Source organism: Uloborus diversus, chromosome 1 (genome assembly GCF_026930045.1).
Source record: "Uloborus diversus isolate 005 chromosome 1, Udiv.v.3.1, whole genome shotgun sequence".
Lineage (NCBI taxonomy): Eukaryota > Metazoa > Arthropoda > Arachnida > Araneae > Uloboridae > Uloborus > Uloborus diversus.
In genome coordinates this window covers 83,508,349-83,534,824 of record NC_072731.1, presented here as the reverse complement: position 1 = coordinate 83,534,824, position 26,476 = coordinate 83,508,349, and the positions used below count along the sequence as shown (strand labels likewise).

The following is a 26,476-nucleotide window of genomic DNA, read 5'->3' as shown; positions in this document are numbered from 1 at the left end:
TTGTGCTTATCTCGGCAGTATATCAGATATTTAATGCCTACATTTTAGTGATAATTAACTTTAAGGATCTAGGTTCATTATCTGCCCCAAATGCACCCCCAATTTTATTTTTCATTGACATAAACCATTTGAAGACCAAAATGAACCAGAGGAGGTCTCTGTAGTCTATTTTGGGAAATACTGGTCTAGTTTAAAGGTTCCAGATTGTACCAGAGTTCTTCAAATACACTACTCTTCTGTTCATAAGTTAAATAACGTCTGTACTGGAGAATGTGTTCTAAGTTCTGTGGTTATTCTTAATCGGGTGAAGCACAAAATCCATTTTGTTTCGATAAAGGTTGCTCATATTTGAAGAAATACAATGAAATTAACTTCACACAATGTATGTTCAGCAGCAGAGAGAAAAAAAAATGTGTAAAACTTGCATCAAGCAATTTTTCTAGTTATAGCTAATGTAGATTTATATTCAATTTAGTGTTTTTAAGTTTTTTACATATTTTTTTAAAGTTTAGTATTTGTGTGATTTTTTTTTTTTGTGTTGAATAGTTTATATAATGGCTGGAATCGAGATGCTGACTCTCTTCAAGGTTGGATCTTTCAATATCTACCATCTAATGTAGTTTCATTGAATGAAAAAGAATTTGACAGAGTTCTCCTAGATACTAAACCGTGGCTGATTGATTTCTATGCTCCATGGTGTGGTCATTGCAATATTTTTGCTCCAAAATTTGAAGAGGTTTCCACGGTATGATATAAAATTTTTTTTTAACAACTAAAAGAGTAGATGTTTATAAAATGTTCTTTGAGTTATATTTTCACTTTCCTAGTTTTCTACATGCAGCCCTTTTCCCCATCTCCCCCCTTTTTAGCCTACTTTCCCAGTAAAAGTCAGAAAAAGAAGAAAAAAGCATGAAAGAAGGCTTAATGCATCTTAAATATGTAGCGAAAAACAAAAAAAAAGTCAAAAATAAATAAAATAAAATAAATATCGGAAAATTTAAAATTGGAAAGTAGGAAAAATGTCTGTCGATCTGTCTGTCCCCCCCCCCTAATAACTTTTGAATGAATAGTCTGATTCGAACAAACTTTTTTTTGTTCGAAAGATCTCGGCGAGGACACCTCATTCCCATATTTCACTTTTTGATTTGAACTATTTTTTGTTCAACTTTGAACAGTTCAAAAAAACTTAACATTAGCGCCTACGGGGAAACTGAAAGTCAATGTAGATTCCGTACTTGAAGGCAGATTTATTTCAAACAAATTTTGTTGGAAATAGCTCTTGACACCAAACTCCAGACTCCGAGAATTTAGAGGCACCTGAATCCAACTCCTGTGCCCGACAATTAATTGGACTCCGACTCAGACTTTGTAGCTTTGGCAAAAATTTATACACGGAGGACAAATGACGGACTCCGATTCTTGGATATTCGTCTCCAACTCCTTTATCCCAAAATGAGATCGACTCCGACTCCGCAGCTATGGTTTTCACTGTGAAATAATTATTGTTGATATGATTTGTTTTTATTTTCACGCTAAATTTTTAATTTAGGTATTCAGTTTTCGGCGAATAAACTCGAAGTCATTTATGTTTCTACATAACGATATGCACAGACGATTTTTTTTTGACACTGAAAAGTATTTCTTTAAGTTGACATTTTATTGTTTTTATTTATTTTGGTAAGTGCATTAATTCATTTAAAAAATTATTTTTGGCAACAGGGGAAAAAGAAAGGATTTTTTTTTTGATATGATGTATTTATTTTAATAAGCTTATTAATTTTAATTATTATTTTTTCATTTTGAAAGCTGTTAAAGAATTTTTTTTAAGGGAAAAAAGTGTATTAGCTGCTTTGTTTAAAAGGTGCTGCCTTTTTCTTTTTTTTTTTAGATGTGTGAGGAATACTTTGTTCCTTGAAATTAGCAAAAATATGTTTGGAAACAATTTGCGATTTTAGCTATTTTTGAGAATATTGATCAGGTACTAGAAAGTAGTATGGGTATACGGGAAAGTAGTCTTGTATAGTTCTAGACGGAACTTCTTGTTTTGTAGAAGATTTATAAATTAATGATACATGAAATATACCGATGATACATAAAGCAAAATACAATTTAATAAAAAAAAGCACAATTATTTTGAGCAAATTACAAACACCGAGATGTAATTTTGTTTAACCAGCTGAGTTTAACCCACACAGAACACCTGTGCTTTCTTGCGTCTTCTTTTTGAAATGAAAAAATATACATCTTGTAGATTTTCCTGCAGAAAGATATAAATACATATCTAGTGCAAAGACTTAAGCTTTTGTCGTAAACTTTCATAAATAAAAGTTGCACAGAATTTCATTTTTACTTTCTTCTATAACTAGTATATAGGAAAAAGTATTGAATTTGTGAAAATATTCGAATTTCAAAAGATTTGCACGTTTTGAGGTCTGATATTTTATTTTGACCTTTTTTGGAAAATTCCCGTCTTTGTATGTATGTGTGTGTGATCCGTTTTTTGGGGCCACTTTAGAGGAAAAACTACTGCATGAAATCAAACGAAATTTGATGCACATTTGTGAACTAACCCCATGTGAATTGGTGCCCATTAGTTTTTGTCACCAATTCCTTAAAGGGGGTGGAACAATCGAACATTTTCACCATTACGTATGCCTTCTATATCTCAAGAAGAAACAGGCAGAATCAAACAAAATTTGGTCCATATGTTGGCCTTAGATGGTATAAATGCTGATTTAATTTTAGTACCACTAGCTTAAAAAGGGATTAAGCAATAGAAACTTTTTTTTTAGTACTTGTGAGTGATGCTTTATCTCAAGAGGTAATGCTACATTTTTGATAAAGTTTGGAATACATGTAAAACAGGAGCTGATTCAATTTTGTTGTTAATCAGTGCAGAAGGGGCTGATTTTGGTCATCTTTTGCACATAATTAAATTAACATTATGAAAGACAAATCACATTAAAATGTTTTCTGCTCGATAAAGTTTTTCACACATCGTAATTGTTGGCAAATAATTGGAAAAATCTCAATGATTTAAAATTTTATCTGTTGCCATCTTTTATTTGTTAACAAATAAAATGTTGAAAGAATATTTCGATAATTGGGAAATTGGCAGGATCATCAAATTTTGTGCTCAATTTCATTTTGATAATACCATTGTTTTATGGTAACTTTATGCAAATAGTTGACCATCTCGTTCATCGTAGCTGAAAAATGTTCATATGCTTTTTTGTTACTTCTTCCATGTATATAAAAATAATGTTAATTTTTGATAATATATATATATATATATATATATATATATATATATATATATATATATATATATATATTAAAGATAAACTATTGTATTGAGTTTATTATTTATAGTGTTAACTAAAAATATTTTCAATTACAGTAGTTTTGTATGGTTTGTTTCTAGTATAGATAGTGTATTTTACAGCATGGCACGGTTAATTATAGCATTGTTGTTGAATTTACTGTTTTTTTTTTAATTTTTATTATGAGTAATTATTATTTTCTATTCATCAGGTATTGAAAGGCAAAGTTAAAACAGGTAAAATAAATTGTGATGAGCAAAGAAATGCATGCAATCGTGCATCTGTTCGAGCCTACCCTACAGTATTGTTATACAGAGGGAAAGCAAGTCACAGATCACAAGTATGTTAGAACTATTTTAAAGTGAATTGAAAATTTTTAAATATTTAATTTTTGTATTTCTTTTAAATGTTTGTGCTTTTAATTATTTTTTCATAAAAGCTTTAAAAAATCAAGAAAAAAAGGCTTAATCTATCATAAAAATATGTATTTAAAAAAGTATTAAGCAAATGAAGTATCTTTTAGTGTTTGGAATTAGGAAATGTCTTATCTGTCTTACCCTAATAACTTTTGAAAGAATGGTCTGATTCGAACAATTAATTGTTGGTCTGAGTAGGTCACTTAATTGCAATTTTTTTTTTGTTTGAACAGTCCAAGGGGGAAAAAACTAACATTTACAGGGAAATTTAAGACTCAAACTAATAGGCAAATTTGCATTAAGCTAATATTTTTAAAATAAGTTTTTGAGGAAGAGTATGTGCAAAAATTTTGTTGATTTAGTTTTTGTAACAGAGATAAATACAGTATTTTTTATCAATTAATTTTTTTAACAATAATGCTTATAGGAGAAATTTATATATTTTTATCAAAGAAGAAACACCATTTAAAAATCTTTTCGTACCAAAAATCTGAGAACTGTTGAGGTTCTGGTTCTTCTTCTTTTTCTTATTTGTTTTCTGTTTCAAGAAAAAGGAGAGAGTTATTAATAAAAATTGAATTGCACTTTGCCTTAGATGATTGTCAAATCATAGAGTTTGCTTGATTCAGGGTTGTCAACTGCTCCGCCACTTTTACAGAGTTTCTCCGCAAAAGTGATGAAACTCCGCAAAGAAGTCCTTTTGCTCTATGTTTCCTGGCCAAAAGTTTTCAAGCTCAAATTTTGCTGTTTTACCATAACAAACATGTAAATCTGGGAAATTGAAACACAAATATTGAAATACTTGAGCTTATACTCAAAGATTGAGATAGTGTTTAAAGCTGTTTTATTAATTTAAAAATAATTATTTTTATACTTATGCTTAAAATGATTTGTTAAAGCAATAAAACAATTTTAGACAAGTGGTTTTAGTTATTTTTATTGATTTTTATACCAAACTACTCCGCATTATTGTAACGAATTCGGTGCGACTTCACTTTCTTGAAATGAAGACATAGTTCTTGCTAAAAACACAGGAGCTTTATTTACACTATGTACAGGAGAAATCGTTAACAACTGCTAAATTATTCATCAGCAATTAAGCAATTATCACACAACACCGTAAACTCAACGTTTACACACGTATTTACTTCCAAATACAAAAACAACACAGCGAAATGCCTCGCAATAAACAGAGCAAATACGCTCTCAGTTCGAAACCCAATCGAAACTCCACTTTTTATCACGAAGGACGCTTTTATAAACATCGAAGAAGTTTCCACAACATTCTTACTGCTTCTCGAAATGCGTAGACCGTTATCCAATTTTATCAATGAAAAGGAAAGGAAATAGGGGGTCGCATACTTCAGCCGAATGAAAAGGGGTTGTATATTCATTACGGGAAACTATTTACAGGTAACGTTACTACAATAATTACTATTTGCAGAATTTGTAACATTGCCCCCCTCTTAAGGACTGCACGTCCCGGGCAGTACAATCCCCAGGAAGGGTGCAAACTTCAATCACAAGTTCACAAATACACACATTAAATAACAACCAATAATGAAGAGGAAACACAATAATAACAAGAAATATTACTTAACATTAAAAGCAAAAAAATTATCTACAACTTTTATGTTACCAACCATGGTTGTTTACGTAATACTCATGAACTAGAGCCATAGTATGGGGCTAACCGATCATAATGTACAACCCTAGGTTTTGCATTAGGTGATTTTTGGATCCTCACTACGACGTCATTTAGTCGGTTAAGGACTTTGTAGGGTCCATCCCAATGCGACTGCAACTTGGGTGAAAAACCTTTCCGTCGGATGGGATTCCATAACCAAACCTTGTCGCCTTCGTTGAATTCATGTCCAGTAGACCTTGTGTCGTATCTGGTCTTCATCTTCTCCGCCGCGATGTTGATTCGCTCTCGTGCGAAGTTATAAACGTCTTCCAACCGGGCCTGGAGATCCTGGATGTACTCCTCAGGCGATGCAGGCGCATCCGGAGGACGACCGAAGACGAGATCACAAGGTAACCTTAGCTCTCGTCCGAAGAGCATCTGAGATGGGACATATCCGGTAGTCTTGTGGACAGCACTGCGGTAGGCCAGCAGGAACAAAGGTAGCTTCTTGTCCCAATCCTGTTGATTTCTGGATAACATAAGCAAGAGATTATTCAGGATTGTGCGGTTAAATCTCTCCACCATGCCGTCCGATTGTGGGTGTAGTGGTGTTGTCCTAGTTTTCTCAATTCCGAGAATTTGACATTGGCCCTTAAACACAGCAGAGATGAAATTCCTCCCTTGATCAGAATGAATCTGCAAAGGTGTTCCGTATCTCGAGATCCAATGTTGGACTAGAGTCTCTGCTACGGTGGTAGCCTCTTGATCTGGAATGGGATATGCTTCCGGCCATTTGGTGAAGTAGTCGATGGAAACAAGAATGTATTTGTTCCCATCAGCAGTTCTTGGTAGAGGACCCAGGATGTCGATCCCAATTCGTTCGAAAGGAGCTCCAATGTTGTACAGATGTAGCTTTCCTCTGCTTCTCTTCTTCGGTCCTTTATGAGCAGCACAGACGTCACAAGAATGGCACCACTTCTCCACGTCATCCTTCGCCTTGCTCCAGAAGAAGCGCTCCCGAACTTTATTGAGGGTTTTCAAGACACCAAAATGTCCTCCAGTCGCACTACTATGTATTTCTTTCAGAACATCTGAAATCCTTGATCCGGGAAGTAGTAACTGCCACCTAGATGTTTTGCCGTCATCAGATTCCCATTTTCGGTACAGTACGCCGTTCCGTAAATGGGGTGAGTTCCATAAAGCCCAGTATCTTTTTGTTGCTGGATTGAAGATGGAAATGTCCTGCCAGCTAGGGCATCGACTGTCACTTTCCATGAACTCCAAAATTGGTTTTATGTCGGGGTCTTCAAGTTGATCTTTTCGAACTTGGTCACCACTCCATGGATCAGGTTCTGATGATGTTGGAGTCACTGTCACCTGATAGGCAGTAGGGCTAGTCGTTCCATACTGTTTCTCGATTCGGAAACAATAATTGCAGTTCTCAGGACAGGGTCTCCTGGATAAAGCGTCTGCATTACCGTGAGACAACCCTTTTCGGTGCTTGATCTCCATGTCATATTCCTGGAGCCGCTGTATCCACCTGGCTATCTGGCCTTCTGGATTCCTGAAGTTCAAAAGCCAAGTTAACGAGGCATGATCTGTCCGAAGCAGAAATTTTCGGCCGTAGAGGTAATGATGGAAGTGTTCTACAGCTTTCACTATGGCCAGTAACTCCTTTCTGGTGACGCAGTAATTTCGCTCCGACTTTGATAAGCATTTGCTCCAGTAAGCGATGACATGTTCATTTCCGTCAATTTCTTGGGATAAAACAGCTCCGATGCCCTCGTTGCTCGCATCAGTGTCCAGGATGAAGGATTTTTCAGGCTGAGGATAGGCGAGGATAGGCGTTGATGTTAAAGCCTCCTTCAGTCGTAGAAATGCATCTTCGCATTCCTTGGACCATTCAAACTTTTGCTTGCTCTCCGTCAGCTTATGCAAAGGTCGTGCAATGTTGGAAAAACCCTTTACAAACTTCCTGTAGTACGTGCAGAGCCCCAGGAAACTTCGCAGCTGATGGATGTTTTCGGGACGACTCCAACTCTTGACCGCGGATACCTTTTCTGGATCGGTTTGTACACCCTCAGAAGAGATGATGTGACCAAGGTAGTTCACTTCCCGGCGGAACAAATTACATTTGGACGGGCTTAACTTCAGATTGGCTTCCTTAAGCTTTTGCAGCACCTTCCTAAGATTTGCCAGATGTTCTTCGAAACTGCGTCCCACGATGATGATATCGTCTAAGTAGACCAGACAGGATTCGTAGGAAAGTCCTCTTAAAACTGTCTCCATAAGACGCTCAAACGTAGCTGGTGCATTGCAGAGGCCGAAGGGCATCACTTTAAACTGCCATAAGCCTTGTCCAGTTGTAAACGCTGTCTTCTCTCGGTCATCAGGGTGTATCTCAACCTGCCAGTAGCCGCTCTTCAAGTTCAAAGTCGAAAACCACTTGTGTCCGGAAAGAGTGTCCAAGGTGTTGTCTATCCGTGGAAGAGGGTAACTGTCTTTCTTGGTGATTTCATTCAGCCGTCAGAAATTGACACAAAATCTGGTGGAGCCATCTTTCTTTCGGACCAAGATGATGGGAGAGGCCCAAGGACTGGATGACGGTTCGATTACATCATTCTCCTTCATCTCTTTCAGGAGAGTTTCAACCTCTTCCTTCTTAGCGAACGGTAGTCGTCTTGGATGCTGTTTAATAGGGGGGTGTTCTCCAGTGTAAATCCTATGCTGCGTTAAATTCGTACGGCCAACATCCTCCGATGTAGAGGAAAACAGATGCTTGAAGTCCTCCACCAATTGTTCCGCAGCAGTTCTTTGATCTTTCGATAATGGCGCACTATCAATTAACTTCGATGTCAAGGACTCAGAAGACACAGTCTCGGGGGAATTGATTCTTCTAATGATGCAGTTTACTGGAGTACAAGTTGCCAACACTTCACCTTTTCGGATATTCCTTGGCCTTTCACTCACGTTGGCGACTCTCACAGGAATTACATCCTTAGAAAGGTCCACAAGCGTAGATGCTACCAGCACTCCTTTTAAGTTATTGTTTAGGTTAGGGTATTCAATGAGGCCGAATCTAAAGCTGTTGTTTTCTTCAATGGAGCCAGGTATCAATGATTCTGACCTTGAGGGAATCGATAAATCTGTTTGGGCTATTATTTGATGAGTGGATTTTACATCATTTTCAACGTTGAAGATGGCTATGTCTTCTCTCATCGAGTGCAGTTCATTAGTCTTGAAGTCAAGGGTGAAGTCGTATTTCTTTAAAAAGTCCAATCCGAGAATGAAGGGGTCCGTGATATCAGCAATGAATGCCGTATGATGGTAGGTGGCATTCCCAAACACTATTTCCAAGTCCACTTTACTCTCAATCTCAATTTTGTCACCTGTCACAGTCTGGAGACTTACGCGTGGCGATGTCCACAACAGTTTCAATCCAAATTCACGAGCCACATCTGTCCTAACGATTGTCACATTGGCTCCAGTGTCGACAATCAGTCTGCAGGGGTTCCCATTTACATGTGCGCAAATGAAAAGTCCATTACTGCTGCTACTAGAAGAGGAAATCTGCAGAGCTCTGGTGGTGGTAATTTCCTTCCCTCACGTAGCTTGGCGAGCCGGACAACTCCTTCGCAGGTGCCCTTCATTACCGCATTTTCAGCACTTCTGCTCTTGTTTCTTTTGGACTGTTATGCTGTTCAGATGTATTGCCAAGTCACCGAGTTGTCTCTCAAGTTCAGCGAGATGGGACGACCTGGAATCAGACTCATCAGCTTCCAGTGTTCGGGTGGGATGGCGACCCACACGGGTTGCTTGCTGGGCGGCCTCCAACTTCATCGCATACCAAACAGCAGAACTCAGGTCTTTGACATCCGCCATCTGTAGAGCTTTCTGGATTTCCGGATCTCGAACCCCGTCGATGTAGTAGTTGAGTGCCAGTTTGTCTCGAACATCCGCAGGACAGTCGCAAAAAGCAAGATGAGACAGTCTCTCGACGTCCGCCGCTAGCTCTTGCAGGGTTTCCCCGGTTTTCTGGAAACTGGACTTCAACTGGAGTCGGCTGAAATCTTTCTGGCACTTCTCACCGAAGCGAAGCTCCAACGCAGATGTGAGGGCGGCGAAATCCAGGCGCTGGCTGTCCGGAAGGGTCTGAAGAATGTCCGCTGCGTCACCTCTCAGGGATGCTGCAAGATGGCAGGCCTTGGTAGCAGAGTCCCATCCGTTCGCTTCCGCCACTATCATGAATTGGGTCTTGTACACCTGCCACGAACTTTTCCCATCAAATGTGGCCAGTTTAATGGACGGTCGAGCAACAGATGTGGGAGCGCAAAACTGTACAAAGCTGCTTTCCGCGGTCGCCAATCTCCTTTCCATGTCTTTAATTATTTCTTCCTTAAATGAAGTAAATTTCTTGTCTTCTTCTTCCAACTTATTTTCCACATTGGCGATACGCTCTTCCACAGTATCAAATTTTTCTTCCAGAGCATCAACTTTATCTCCCATGGCGGTTAGTTGATTCTCCATCATGGTTTTCATCGATGTTAGGTCACTTTTTATTTCATCTTGACTTGTAATAATTTTAGCAGTTAAATCACCATTTAACTGTTCTTGGTTAGTCGCCAATTCATTTTTCAATTGTTCTTGATTAGCCGCCAATTCGTTTTTCAATCGTACTTGATTTGCAGTCAATTCATTTTTTAATTGGTCTTGATTAGCCGCCATATCATTTTTTGATTGTTCTTGATTAGCCGCCATATCATTTTTTACAGAGTTGATTGCGTCAAGAAGTTGTTTTAATTGTTCATCCATTGCGTGAGTAATCACCATAAAAATAAAGTCCAAATTTAAAAAGTCTTTATGAAAAAATGTCCAAAGTCACACTTACTGCAAGAAAGTCCTGAAGTAGCCCCACGTTGGGCGCCAAATTGTAACGGATTCGGTGCGACTTCGCTTTCTTGAAATGAAGACACAGTTCTTGATAAAAACACAGGAGCTTTATTTACACTATGTACAGGAGAAATCGTTAACAACTGCTAAATTATTCATCAGCAATTAAGCAATTATCACACAACGCCGTAAACTCAACGTTTACACACGTATTTACTTCCAAATACGAAAACAACACAGCGAAATGCCTCGCAATAAACAGAGCAAATACGCTCTCAGTTCGAAATCTCAATCGAAACTCCACTTTTTATCACGCAGGACGCTTTTATAAACATCGAAGAAGTTTCTACAACATTCTTACTGCTTCTCGAAATGCGTAGACCGTTATCCAATTTTATCAATGAAAAGAAAAGGAAATAGGGGGTCGCATACTTCAGCCGAATGAAACGGGGTTGTATATTCATTACGGGAAACTATTTACAGGTAACGTTACTACAATAATTACTATTTACAGAATTTGTAACAATATTTTAAATTACTTCTCAATTCGTTTCTCCATGGTTGGAAACCCTGCTTGATTTAATCAAAATGAAGGTACTTTTATTCTTGACAAGAAACAAGTTAACTTCTTCATTTCTAGCTTTACAATTTCGGTTGTAAATAAAATCCCAAATTCTTGAAAAATATTCAAAACAAGAGACATTTTTCTAATTTTAGTCTTACTGTTAGAACTAAGAAAAATACAGATAATCTGATGTACTTTTATGTAGTTTAACAGTTAAAGAGTTAAATTACAGTAAACAATTGACTGCAAAAAGTGTATGGGAAAAGCTAAATTCATGACTCAAGCTTTAAATATAGCTCATTGTGGAGAAATTATAGCTGTTATATTTATAAATGTAGTGAAGCCTACAAAAAGTAAAATGCAAAGTTATATTGATATTAGCTTGGATTGAAAGCAATAATTATCAAAAATCGTAACCATGAAAATTCTTGGTATAAAATCACAATTACAACAATGAAGCTTCTCTATACTCCAGTAAAGAAACAAATTGCGCCTGGATTAGTGTATGTTTGCATAAAGCAAGCAGTTAACCTGGTTGCACTAGTGGCAAACCAAATAACTGTGCTAATAGGTTTACCGGTTAGCGTATCATATGTGAAAACCTTCTATTGGACATTTACTGCACTAACCATTGACGTCATCAAATCAACCGGCCAAGTTAACTTGTTACTCTTATTCGAACATACCCCTAATCTTTTATTTTTAAACATAGTAAAACATTGTTGATTCGCTAACAAATTACTTTTTCTTTTTCAGAATCCCTATGAAGGTATAGAGCTTGTAAATTTAACTCCCCAAGAAATTATTAGCTTTCTTGAAAGAACATTACAGCTTAATATTGCGGTATGATATTTTAATTGTTTTATGTTTCAATTTATTAGAATATTTTTTCTTCTTCATTTTTCATTTTGACTAAAAACTTATAATTTACCTGTGCTAAGTTAATAGTTATTTTTTAATTGTGCTAACTGAAAATTGTTTTTACTTGTTCCTTACATTTTTCAGTATTCTTTGTCCTAATCCATACTTCTTATGGTATTTCATTCGATGTTCCTACAGTTGATGGTCACAAATCTGTGTGCAGGATTAAAATATCATCTACTAGAATTTTTGAGTGCAAATAATCCTTTTTCGACCATTATATTTGCATTTCCATTTCTAATTAGTTTAGTCATATAATGTATTGTTATGTGTTACCTGATTTATTTGTGGAATTAATGAACATCCAAGCATAGTATTTTGTAATTAATCAAAATATAAAATATTTTTTGCAACATCATTTAAATGAATGATGTTTGGCTTGAAATATTTCAAAATTGAAACATAATGATACATGATGAATTAAAAAAAAATATTAAAAAAGATCTTTCATTTTCATTTTGACGCATATATGTATTGTATGTGCTGATTAAACTAATGATTTGTACTTGCATTTTGGTACCTACATAAAAAAAAATTAAAACTTGTGAAGTAATTTTTCATAGGAATGTTACAGTAAATTATCTGTATCAGTAAGCTACCGACCCCTAAGCCAGGGCTAAGGCAAAACTATTTGCAATATACCAGACAGCCCGGTTATCACAGCTAGAGACTGCAGTTTCGTTCTTATTAGAACTCTTCAGTCTAGCAAAGTGAATAACCAAGCCTGAGGCAGATGTCAACTCATTGAAGCTGAGAGTGCCAACAAACTGGTAGATGAGATGGATTCACTCTATCTACAAGTTTGTTGGCACTCTCAGCTTCAATGAGTTGACATTTGCCTCTGGCTCAGTTATTCACTATGCTAGACTGAAGAGTTCTGTGTTTCAAAGTATCCATCCTTTCCGTATTTTTATAGAGTTTAAAATTTTTGCCAAAAATTGTTTTACTAATTTTTGTTTTATTTTTTTAGGAGAAACGTCTGAAGGATGAATTATGAGAATTCTGTTTTATAGTTCAAATTTAAAACTGTCAGTTCTAAAAAGTTGATGTTGGTCTCATCATTTTTCCATTTTAATATTCTTCTGCTATTGTGATATTTTCTGTACTTGACTCATGTTTTTAAATTTACAGAATTGGTTCATTTTAACGGTTTTTCCTTTTGTGAATTTTGTAATAAAAGAAAATTTTATGCATTAAAAAAATGGATATCTAGAATATATTTTTGAATAATATTATTATTTATAGTTTTAAATATAACTTAGCTTTATGTCACAGCATAAATTATTTACATTATTTATGTGTCATACATGTATCACCTATATTGTGGCATCTAATTTTTGAAAAGTGTGCCAAACTTAAATTGGTTATTGGTAATTAATAGTACTTATAAACTAAATTTTAACTTTTTAAATATTTGATAACGATCATGTATTCTTTACTCCATTTATTTTATACAATTTTATAAGCAGCATTGTTATGTGACTACTAATTATTATCGATATTGCACTCATTGCTTTTTCTGCATCAATATGTTTTGCATCACAGCAATGTTTTTTTAAAAAAACTAAATATGATTTTTTTAATATCTCCCCTTTTCATTCTATTTCATTTGATTCTGTCATAGATTATTCTGATGAAAGAGTAATCATTCATGATGCAAAAATAAATAAATAAATAAAGACACTTATAGATACATAGCAAATACAAGTTTACATAAATTTTATTTATAATGTGAATAAAATTATATAAAATTTATTCACAAATATAAGTTTGTTGTAACAGTTCTGTTTTTTAAAACATGTGCATTCTTATTTCTGTCAGAAGAATTCTACTGTGCAATAATATCTGTTTCTAAACTAAACAGTTTCAGACAATTATAAAGATACAAAACGTTGCATTGTGAGATATATTATCCTCCTATTCCAAAAGCTGCAGAAAAATAATTTTGATTCTTTTGTAGTTTTACCAACAAAATGGGAAAGACAGAAAATTTTATTTATTTATTTTTAAATATTCTAAAGTATTTTAATTGTTGGACTTTTCACTCAAATTTATAAACTTTAAATATTTTCTTTGACATGCTGAGATTTTCCCCCTTCTCTTTCTTATATCATAAACCTTATTATTCATATTTTGTTATTTTTGCTTATTAGTTAGCTTATTTGAAAAAAAAATGAAGCCCTTTTACAGTTAATGAATTAAAAATTTTACTATCAGTTTAAATATTCGGTATTTCTTTACATCTCAAAACAAAAAAAAAGGGTCATTAAAAAAGGGTTGGATACAAATGAAAACCGTAACCAGAAAATAATTTCTGGGTTTAAAAACTTTCATGTGGAGCTTAGCCATATTTGTGCTTATGTTCAAGTCGTCGGGTTATCTATTATTAAAGCATTTTATGCAATTAATATACATAAGAAAGACATTTGAGTTATGGAACAAGATTTTTTGGAAATTTTAAAACATAAACGAATATTTAAATGTCAAACCGAACTTTTCGAGGGGGGGGGGAGTTGAACCCCTTGTATATGGTCTTGATGAAAACATTGCAACTAATGGAAATACCTAAAGTTAACCAATATTTATTTCGTTTTAATGTTCCAAAGTGCTAGAATTTCGCTTACTTTGATAAATTTTGAGATTGACAATAGCAATAATGCTAATGGTTAATTAAATTGCATTCTTATCACTTACAAACATCTAAAGCCCTGGATCCGTCTCTTAAGTGGCGACACACTTTGATCCATGCACTGAGTGCCGCTTTCGACTGCGATTGGAGGCGGCCAGTCACGTGGGTTCAGTCCGCCATTTTGTGTCGTTGCCTGTGTGATTTCACTGTGCGGAATACTAGATATTTTCTATTTGCTATTCGTATTTTTCATCAAACACTATCTTCAATGTGAAGATGTCTTAGTGTAGTGCATTAAGATGTTCTAACAGTTCAAAATTACTATATCGAAATACATTGAAATATTATTGATGTATTTTAAATGTGTTCATCAATACTGCAGTGCAATTTCAGATACTTTTTGAAACTCTTGTTGAAATTGTAATATTTTTTACTTTTCATGAAACTGTCTGATGGTTTGTTAATTTTCATGGGATAATAAGGACATTCACTAAAATCATCATAAATTAAAGCATTTTATGCAATTAATATACATAAGAAAGACATTTGAGTTATGGAACAAAATTTTTTGGAAATTTTAAAACATAAACGAATATTTAAATGTCAAACCGAACTTTTCGGGGGGGGGGGGGGGAGTTGAACCCCTTGTATATGGTCTTGATGAAAACATTGCAACTAATGGAAATATCTAAAGTTAACCAATATTTATTTCGTTTTAATGTTCCAAAGTGCTAGAATTTCGCTTACTTTGATAAATTTCGAGATTGACAATAGCAATAATGCTAATGGTTAATTAAATTGCATTCTTATCACTTACAAACATCTTAGTAGTTCCACCAGTAAGGATAGCAATCAAAGAAAATATTTTTATTATAATGCCTTTTGCAAACAAATCTAAAATCAATATTTTTAATTGGAAGTTCACTTAAAGTATTGTTCCAGTACATCAATCGACTTAAAGATGAACAACAAAGTAAATATCATGTAGATAAGAGTGAAGCAAATAAATCGTAATAAGATAGACTATTATTCCTATCAATTTTGAAACCTAATTAATGTAAGAAGAATTTTAATATTTGTGAGCATTACTTAACATTGACAATTTAAGTATGTTTTTGTATTTTGTTAGCCATGTTTTGAAACCTGTGCAATATTTTTGAGTGTTTCATATGCAACTGAACACTTGTTTATCTCTGCAAATTATATAGATACTTTTGGTTTGGTAATTTAAAAATCATTTTGAGAATAAGTGAAATAAAATAAAGATGTTTTAAGATTGTTTGAAATTATGCCGCAATATTTTTTAAAGACAAAAACAAAATTATTCCTTGGCTTTTTTTTTTTTACATGGATGTTTTTAAAAAGAAACAAAATTTATTATTATATTAAATGTAAGTTCTCTTGAGCATTAGATAATTTGTTTAGTTGAGATTATAATATTTCAGAGTTTTCAGATGCTTAAATGAGCATTCAATTTTTTATTACTTCATTAAATATTCTTAATAACAATAGGAATTTTGTTTTTACACATTCAGCTACTAATAAATTACTTTTGCCATCAAGAATGGCCTCAAAATAAATTTAAAACATTTAAAAAAATGCAGTTTGATTAAAACTTGATGATAATAAATACTGTTAATTTTCTTCCTGTGCAATTGTGAAATTAATCTATACTTAGTTTCATCTGTGTGAAACGCATAAAAGGCTATTGTTTTTGCTAAGATATGTGCATAACACACTATAGATTTGTGATGAAATGCATATTTTTTTAAAAATTGTTATTCTAACTGTAAATCCCAACTATACATTTCAGCTGAGGAAATGTTCATATTTTATTTTTTAAAACATTCTTAACATTCAAAAACCTTTATCTATGTTTATGTAAAGTTATGAACGTGTAAGCAAACTATAGCTCAGTGCACAATTGTTATAACTTTTGCTTATTTTTCAGTTTAGTGTCAAGTAAAAATATCATCTTCCAAAAACAAAATTTTGATTGGTTATTTGTCTTCCAGTTCATACATTTACTATTTTTATACTGGGTGGTTATAAAATAAGTATCTCTATTCGGAGCAGTCTGTAGCTTGAGGGGATCATCTGATTGCAACCAAATTTGGAACTTACTAATATTGAAAGGGGGAGAGGGATGGTGCATTAAAAATTTTTAGTTGCAAAAATTGCCTACAGGTGGTGTTTTTGAATTAATGTGTACTACAGAAGAAAGAATTAGCATGTAAAGCTTGGTGGTTTAATTAAAAGGGTTACAGGCTTGTTTCGCTTGCGCATGGCGGTGCAAGTTCAGGTTCATGGTTGATCATTGAGCTGGAAGGCACAATCCAGGCAATGTGCCACATTTTCTATTGTGGAATGCGACTAATCTAGAGTGATGTTTCTGAGCTGGCCAGGCTGTTTGAAAATACCTGCCTAATACTGGGTTGGGTCAAATCTTGCTTTGCTTTTCCTTTATGCATTCCTAAATTCATGTAAAACACACGCAACAATTGAGCTTTAAAACAAAAGCGTGATCAGGTAAACTGAGAGGCATCTCGTACCACGTTACTGGCAGAGATGACTGCTTCTTTAATTTACTCATGATTACTACAGTATTTGCATGGTCAGCGCTATTTTTTGAAGGCTGCAGCGCCACCTGTTGGCAATTTTTGCAACTAAAAATTTTTATTGCACCATGCTTTTCCCCAACTTCTAGATTAGTAAGTTCCAATTTTGGTTGCAATCGGATGATTCCTTCAAGCTACAGACTGCTCCAAATAGATACTTATTTTATAACCACCTGATACATAAAAAAGGTCACTAAATTTGTGCCCTAAGTTCTCCATGTCAAATTGCAGAAAAAAAATGGTAGTTAGATGTCCTATTCAAATGTATTGTACTTATTTTTAAGAAAACATATATTTGCATAGTTATTACAATCTTATTTTTTACAAATACAAGAATTTTTGTAAGGAATGTTTATTACTTTGATGATACTCCTTTGTTAGCTTAGGTTTACAATTTAATGCTAGATTATGACAAACATAAACATAAAAGAAGAATTTTAATCTGTAAATAAAGCATCATCCTGTATGATGTTTTTCAAATTTGAAAAAATAAAATTTATTGTCTTTAAAGAGAGATTTGAGGCTTAAGTGAATAGTTACTTATTTTAATACCTTTGTACACCAAGTAAAATTTTGCTCCTAGACAAAAAAAAAAGGGGGGGGGGGCTGGAATAAAACAAAGTGATACATCAACATGATCTACTTAAAGAACTTTTACTTTCGAAATTTCCAAACCCCCAAAGGGCCCTTTTTAAGAATTGAATGCACTTAATGCAATATTTTAAATAAAGCTATATTTTATTTTCAACAGATCTTCATTTTTTGAAAGGAGCAATATTTGTTTATGTTCTTAATATTTCTTTCACACAAATCTCATTTTTAGACTCTTTACAAAACTCTTAGACTTTACAAAATCTGTCTTATTAAAAAACAAACAAGCATACTAAACCATTGGAAAATGTCGACCTGTAAATCAGCAAACTTTCCCTGTATGAAGTCCAAATTAAATTTTAGAACTTTTTAGTTAACATACTTGAGCATTTTGTTAATTTTAACAAGTTTTAAAGACTATTTTTCTCAAAGTACTGCAAAGTTCTAAGACACATCAACAAAGCCAGCTGAGATAAATAAATTTACATGTTTAGAAAAGTTTTTTAAGTAGAAAAGACTACTTATAAAATAGTTCATTTTTAAATTTTGCCAGTAATTTTCATATTTACATTAAATCAGTTTCTAGTCTTCTATTGCCTTTATTTACTGTATTTATTATACTACATTATGTGATACCTTTGTTGATTAACTACCTATTGATAAAGAGTTTTATGTAATGGTTTTCTTTATTGTATTTTCTGTAATGTTCTTTCATGAAAACAATGCGTAGAGGTATTGTAAAAATGTTAAAAAATATACTGTTCTTAAGACTTGCTATTTTTGAAGCCTCTATTTTCTGCTTAATAAAATATATACCACAAAAAAGCTGTCGGCTTAATTATGTAAATAATTTTACAGCAGATTTTTTTTTTTTTTTAAATAGAAAGTTCGCTTCGTAATGAAAGAGTAAACCAATAGCAATCATAGTCTCAATGTAAAGGCTTATTTCAAATTAAAGTACTATTTCATAATCATTTATAACTATGAGTCACCACATCAACAAAAAATTACTAGTTCAGCAATGATTATAGGAGGTAAAAAAAGGTAATCGATTATGATTGTTATATTGATTACGATTACAGATGCATCAAAATGTGTAGATTGCTCATTAGCATTAGCAATGTTATAACTAGTGGAAAATGATTTTTGATTAAATACTAGAGAGATGACAGCAATTATCCTGCACTTTGAAATTATGATGTTGCAACAAATGAGCAATATACAGGGTGAGTTTGATTGATTCAAAAGGGGTGATAGAAGAGCCCAAGTGGAGCACAGAAACACCCATCACCGTGTCCAATCCTTAAACGTGGTATGGTAGATATAAGGAAAATAAGTAAAAAAATAAAATTAGGAGAAAACGACCTTTCTGAAAATCTTGTAGAACTTGCACACAAAATAAGTACATATCTGGAAAGAACAGACAAAATCCTACAAAATGACTTTTTTTTTCATCAAGATAGTCACATTTTACAGAGAGCTACAAGCTTTGAAAAATTGGACACTCAGAATTGAGATGGTGCCGAAGTTTTCAATCAACATTTTCAAAAACAACCGTATAAGCTACAGTCGGTCAAATCTACCAAAATACTGGCCCATTTTACTAGCTTTCAGATGATATAACAACCAATCATATTGGGCTTCAGGTTCTGCAGAAATAAAGGCTTTCGATTGAAACAGTGTAAAAATCTGCATTCGTTGAAAAAAGAAAACCAGCCAAGAGTCACTTTTCTGCATAGGTAGCTTTGACCGATTGTAGCTCATACGGTTGTTTTTGAAAATGTTGATTGAAAACTTTGGCACCATCTTAAATCCGAGTGTGTTCAATGTTTCAAAGCTTGTAGCTTGCTGTAAAAAGCGACTATCTTGATGGAAAAAGAGGTATTTTGTAGGATTTAGTCTGTTCTTTTCAAATATGTATTTATTTTGTGTGTAGGTTCTACAGGAATTTCAGAAATTGGTCATTCTCTCAGAATTTTGTTTTTTTACTCATTTTCCTTATATCTACCATATCTTTTGTTATGGTTAAGTATTGGACACGATAATGGGCTCTTCTATCACCCCTGTTTGTATGGTAGATTCGATCAAACTCACCCTGTATGGCTCATTTGGATTTATTAGTTCAGAGCTTTTCAACCTACGGCCGCTGAAAGCTTACAAAAATCAACTGGAAAGAAAAAGTTCTTTTTAATTTGATAAAAAATTCCTTTTAAGCATTTTAAGAGAAAACTAAGCCGAAAAAATCTCGAAAACCACTACTGTGTATGAGCGTAGCCTCAGAGGGCAGGGAAGGGAAAAACTGCCCCTCCCTAGAAGAGAGTTTCTGACTTTCACTTTCATCCCTAAAGTCACCAAAGATAGTTTATATTGCAGTTTAGAAAATTAAATTTCAAAAAACTTCTAAAGGAGAGCCTTTTATAAGCCCACGTCCCATCCTTTAACCAAAAAGTTTTAAATGCAGTTTTTAGAATTTTAATTTGAAACGCTTTCTGGGGAGAGCCACCACTTCCTTCCTGAACGTCTCAGCATATATAGTTTAAAATTGCATTTTTGAAACTTGAATATCAAAAAATTTCTGTAACAGCTCCTGAACACTGACCATTCTTCAAGCATCATCAAAATATCCTGAAATATATTATTAGGTCCTCATTCTCTATAAGTTTCAGAAGAGAGTATCTGAACCTCCCTCATTTCCTTAACAACGCAAGAGACCAAACTAATGGGCTAAAATTTCATTTTTAAAACTAATTTGTAAGGGGCCTTTTACATAACCAAAGATAGCCTTAAATTGACTTCATTAAAAAAAAAATTGATTAAATTTGAGGAAGAGAATAGCTTCCCTTTTTTCCCTTAGTTTTACTAAGCTTAATAGTGAATTTTGATGTGGATTTTAAAAATTTCTTCGGAGGTAGACTTGAAAAGCTGTTCTCAGATCTAAAACTGCCAAAGGTTGATTAAAATTGTGTTCTTAAAACTTCTTCGAAAATTCTGGGAAATATCACTATATCCCCCCACTTCCATCCTTCTATTTCAATGACTATTGATGACTTACAAATTTTGGTATGTATCCTTTTCTTCTAAGCACAATTCACTAATTTTTTTTATAAATTAAATGAAATTGAAGCAAGATAGGTAAGGGCAGCACCATCAAGTCGTAGTCTCACCTCGGGGGGGGGGGGGGGGGGGGGGGGAAATGACATTGGAGGGAGGGGGTAGCTAAAAATCACCATCTTGTGCTCTTGGCTCGCCCCTTCCTAACATAATCCAGGCTATGGCTATGTACTTAGCACTTATAGTTCACAGTATGTAGGTTTTTTTTTCTCGTTTGTCAACTCACAGTGTTTCACTTTTAGTAAACTTATTTTGATGATTTTTTTTTTCATGGATAGGGATGATCTAATTTAGGTCCATTTCTTAGCTTGACCATACATACATCTCCAGAAAATTCAAGAGAATTAACTGGGGGATTGTCAAAATGGATCGTTCAGCCGACCACATGTTTTAGGTACATATGCATCAGCGAATCAGGGCATATTTTAATGGGGTTTTTTTGGGCAATTGCCCACACAGTCAAATAAAATTGCCCACCTACATTTTCCTAAATTTTTCTATTGGTTATGTGTTTCTATATATTTTTTATTTTTCTGTAAAAAATGGAAGCATGACCCCTAACCGTTCCCACAAGCAAAAGTTTTTTAAATAAATAAAACTATTAAACAACGATGTCTTGCACACTTATCGTGGCAACTCCCCATTCGATGCAGGTGGAGCGGGTAGTTTCCAGTTATAATACAGTCAAATTGGACCATCGTGCCGGAACGACAATTGAAACAATAAACAAAAGATTGAATATTGCTCTAAATGGCTGTGGGATGGCCTATTTCAACCCGCGGCCATCCATCATAAAATTTCTGCAAATTAAAAACCGAAGAGAAGGAAAACCAGAAGCTGAACTTTACAAAGAGAGGTTTTATATGAAACCTTTTTTTGAAAAAGACAATGTTATTTGAATTTGGTTGTATTAAAATGAAAATGAATGGTTGTATTATAATGAATGAAATTTAAAAAAAAAAAAATCAAAAACTCAGTGACTGTTTGAACTATTTTAAACGCAGCGTTTATGTTCTTTACATTCTTTTCCTATCGAACAAAACGACCATTAGCAATAATTTCCCTAATTCCAATTTTCACACCCCAACTCTATTTTGACGATTATTCAACTAACATAAACTGCACATTTACACCCCCCCCCCCTTTCCGAGGAAGTTGGAGTTGCCCACACAGTCCTTAAAATATGCCCTGTAGCGGATGGGTTGAAACTGGAGTGATTTTTTTTTCAATTTTATACTTCCTCTACATGTGAAAAGAAGTAACAATGATAGAAAAAAAAAATTCAGGTTCACACATAACTATTGGTACGTAGTAGGCTTCTACTGGTTAAAATTCAAATGAAAAACTGCTGTTGTATTTTCTGAGCAACTTTTACTTCTGCATGCAAAAGAATCTAAAATAAGTTGAGCAAGCAGGAAAAGGTTGGCATAGTAAAATATTTCAAAACAAGGAACTGATTGTTTGAGTAAAATGCATTTATCATGAAAACTAATCCATAAAATAAAAACAGCATAGCCAAATGATTTAATTTAATGAACCATTGTCATTTTTAAACAAGTGAAACAACTCCTTATTGTTTAAAACATTCTTGAAATTTCTTTTGAGTTCAGCATCAGAAATTTTACTAGAATCCTTCATAATAGATTTGTACCTAGCAGTAACCTATTAAAAAATAACAATAAATACATAAATAATAACAACAAGAAATGCAAATCATATAAACAATGCAAATCATATAAAATTTCCTACATAATGACCTTTCTTATTTTGATTTTAACATTCTGAATCAAATGATCCTTTCTGTTCCTTAGCAATGGCATTGTGATACCAGATACGTTATAGATATTTTCTATCTGCAGACATGCTACCGCTTGATGAAGAAAAAAAGCTGAACTTTTCGCGAACAAATAAAACGTTAGAAATTAACATTTAAGAGTAATTAATATACTTTCAAAAAAGGAGTTAAAATAATACTGTCCTTTTTACTTTCTTCTATATCTAATATATATAAGAAAGTATTGGATTCGTGCAAATTTTCGAATTTCGACGGATTCGAACGTTTTGAGGTGTGCTGAGTCCATTTCGACTATTTTTGGAAAATGTCTGTCTGTCTGTGTGTGTGTGTGTATGTGTGTCACGTCTGTGCGTGACCAGTTTTTTGTGGCCGCTCTACAGCAAAAACTACCGCATGAAATCGAACGAAACTTGGTACACATATGTGCCCCTATGTGAACTTGTGCCCATTGGTTTTTGGCGCGAATTCCTCCAAGGGGGGTGGAGCAATGGGACGTTTTTTGAGTTACGCGTGATTGCTATTCCTCAGGAAGTAACTGGCGGAATCAAACAAAATTTGGTCCATATGTTGCCATTAACAGGAACAGGTGCTGATTCAATTTTGGTGTCAATAACTCAAACGGGGGTTTGAGCTATAGAACGTTTTTTGTCGTCAATTGTGACTGCTGTATCTCTAGAAATAATGAACGGAATGAAAGAAAAATTTATCGGCAAGTAGCCCTTAGTGGGTATAAGAGCTGATTTTATTTTGGTGTCAACAGCTAAAAAGGGGGGTAGCGCAATCGCCCGTTCTTTTTTTCCATTGTGAGTGCCCTATCTCAAGAAGTAATGCTACGTTCTGGTTGAAATTTGGAATATATGTGAATCCATATGTAAACAGGCTTTGGTTCAATTTTGGCGCCAATCGCGCCAAGAGGTGCTGATTTATTTTTATTATCATTATTTTTTAGCGAATAAAAATAGTTTTATTAATGCAACAATAAGAAAGATAAATCGTAATAGATTGTCGTCTGCGTATTTCTCGTGATTTTAATTGTATGGAAATGATCGGAAATATTATCTCGATTTAAAATTTTTAACTGTTGCCATCTTATATTTGTTAACAAATAAAATATTCGTAATTAATTCAATCAAGGCTTTTAAAATAACTTTCAATTTTCGCTCTTTGCTTTGCTTTTGCAATAATTCAGACATTGGGATGGTCGTCAAGTTTTTGCATGTGTAATTTCGTTTTTGTTGGGAATATTGCTTCCTCGTCAAGCATGGGGAGGGATCAGAAAAAAAAGAAAAATATAGAAGAAAGTTTCGTGATGGCCACAACATACTAGTTATTTTTTGTATTGATTTTTTTAAATTCAATAACATTTTTTTCCCCAATTTTATTGTTCACAAAGATTTTAGAAACTTTAGATGGTAATGGACTTATAGTCATAAATACAATCAAACATTTGTTTAAATAATTTTAATTCAAGATTCATGTTACAGATTACTCACCAAAAAAAGTTAATCAGATGACTGAATGAAATATTAGCCCTAACTGCTGCAGAATGAAAAAGTTTTAATTGATGTTTAATTTTTCTTTTTAGCTTAATGTAAAGCATTGAATATGAATAGCTAACGTAATTTTACATTAAGTCAAATTTATATTTAAGGCTACAGAACTAGAAGAACATTATAAATTTTTGGATAAAAAAATATGTACAACTGTATTTAACTTGATTAATAATGTACATTGAAGGGCAATCAGTAGCGTAATGAGGGGTTGGCAGGAGTGGCTCTTCCCAGGCGCGCAGCAGCTAGGGTGGCGGAATTTTGACTGATTTAAAATAAATAAATTTTTTAAATAATCATGAGTAGAAAAATGCTTTTATAAATAAAAATTAAAAAAAAAAGTCTCCCAAGAAAAATAGCTAGAGGGAAAAATAAAACATTCCTGTATGGCTGCACGGATTGCATGGCCCTGGAGCTGCCCCTGAATTGCAACATCATTGCCAGAATTATCTAATGTTGGCTCATCATAAGGTTGGTTATACATCAACTTGATACTAGAAAATTTCCTGTTCATATTTAGCTTGCTCTTCAACAGTTACGACATTAGATACTATCGAAGGAAGTTACTGAAGACTTTGTAAAGTACTTTGCTGTCCTCTAAATGCAGGATTGATGGCAGAAACACATTGAAGAAAACTGTCATTCAGCAGCAACTTTTTTTGCAGATACTTCCCACAGTTTACGTAAGCGTTTTGTACTGTTGATAAAAACTGTTCCACTATATCACTAGAGCACTGAGAAAGTAAGCTTCTTGCACCTAAACCAGTGAACATATTCTTTAAAGATAAAAGGACTTTTGTGTCACTTAGGTTTATTTCCAATAAAGCTCTGTGTTTATTTGGCTGTAAAAATTCTGGAGCCACGAAATGTGACAAAAAGTAAAGAAAGAGTTATTCAGTAAGTTACCGCCCTATAGCCAGGGCTAAGGCAGAAATACATGAAATACACCGCCAGCTCAGTCCGGCGCTGACTGAGCTGGCGGTGTATTTCATGTAAAGAAAGAGTTGCGTCTGCTCATCATGTATTTTATAAATTCTTGGTTCTTTAATTTTATATACCATTACATATTTCTTCAATTGTGGCAATGCAGCACTGTAAAAAGGAGTGTCATTAAAGTTTTTTTCCTATAAAAGAAGAGCTTTTCATATATCCTTATTTTCCTCTTCTGACCATCATGAGTCTTTTTTTTTTTTTTGTATGACTCTTTCTGCATGGTTTTTATCCTTGAACGGCCACAGGAAGATAATCCTTTGCTTCGATATATGGAACAATTGATTGCAAAATAAAGTAGTGTCTGAAGTATTTAAGAAAGAAAAATATAAAGTCAATGCATCATATAAATATTAAATATTCATTGCAACATCATAACATGACATCCAACGATGGGCAATGAATAGTTTAGTTTAAACAAATTTTGTGCTTAAAATTGAGCAAATTTTGGCAAGAAAGTTATCAGTTTTGCATAAGTTATCAGATGTTACTGATACAACACTGAGGGAAGTTAAGTGTTCAATAACAACCTTCCCTACTTGTGGTGAAAAACAGCTACATAAGAGTGATAATACTCGCATGTTGTTACTACTTGTAGCTTCATCAATATTTAAGGAGAATTTATGATTTCTCAAGTTTTCAATAGTGGATTCTTTAGAATAATAGAGAACGTTTTGGCAACACTAAATCTTATCTTATATGTGGCTGATGCACGCTTCATATTTAAATGATTAAGAGCCTTTTTATCCTCATAATGTCTTGCTGACATCAATGAGGACTTCAGCCATTGAGAAGGGCAAGTTAGGTTTTGCAAGAACACCTAGTATCATCGTTTCAGCATTCGAAACTCGATCGGTAAGTGGTACATTTTGAACAGGAATTGCAGTTGAAGACTTGGTTGTTTCTATAGTAGAAACATTAGCTGCTGGAGTACAAAACAAGTTGATAGGCAATGAATAGTTCAGTTTCTTCGAAAACACTTTTTCAGTATGCTTTTTGTCTTTATATTGTCAGAAATTGCCGAGAATCCTTGTTTCCCATAGTAAATAAAATCATTACACAAATCACAGTGCCTTTCCGCTCACATCTGTTTTCTTGATAGAGTCTCCAACTAAAACATTTGCCTCTTGTGATTTGAACTTTAAGTTAACTGATTGCGCCTACCATTCATATCAGAATTAATTTTTTTCCAAGCTACCAATGTCATGTAACTTATGTTATGCAAAGATCGGCAAGTTCTCCCGCAGTCACAGAATACGCCGTTTTTGCCGATTGCCGAGGGTGAGAGCGAAGCACACATCGTTCCTAATGGAAGTGCATTATGTCATCGGAGCGCTCCTCCGGCGTAGATGATGCATGCCGGTGATGATCAAGAGATGATCTCACTTGCGGATCTCGGTGATTGGCGGACCACGAGGGTGCACCGTAGCTGTGATCGCGGTGGCTCTCG

General features: G+C 34.1%; 2 protein-coding genes across 3 annotated transcripts in view; one reads left to right on the top strand and one right to left on the bottom strand.

Annotated features, from left to right (window-relative positions):
• The window catches only part of LOC129230726 (dnaJ homolog subfamily C member 10-like), a 116,118-nt gene extending 102,283 nt beyond the window's left edge, over positions 1-13,835 (top strand). Inside the window, exons 15-18 of the mRNA XM_054865149.1 lie at positions 547-745; positions 3,535-3,663; positions 11,578-11,664; positions 12,713-13,835. Coding sequence (XP_054721124.1) covers positions 547-745; positions 3,535-3,663; positions 11,578-11,664; positions 12,713-12,739 — 442 coding nt within the window. The 3' untranslated portion in view covers positions 12,740-13,835. The remainder of the gene's footprint in view (positions 1-546; positions 746-3,534; positions 3,664-11,577; positions 11,665-12,712) is intronic.
• Positions 13,836-22,211: 8,376 nt separating this feature from the next.
• LOC129234688 (cell growth-regulating nucleolar protein-like) overlaps positions 22,212-26,476 on the bottom strand; it is a 51,091-nt gene continuing 46,826 nt past the window's right edge. For both annotated transcript variants that reach the window (XM_054868733.1, XM_054868732.1), the window contains exon 8: positions 22,212-22,353. In XM_054868733.1, coding sequence (XP_054724708.1) covers positions 22,343-22,353 — 11 coding nt within the window. In that variant the 3' untranslated portion in view covers positions 22,212-22,342. The remainder of the gene's footprint in view (positions 22,354-26,476) is intronic.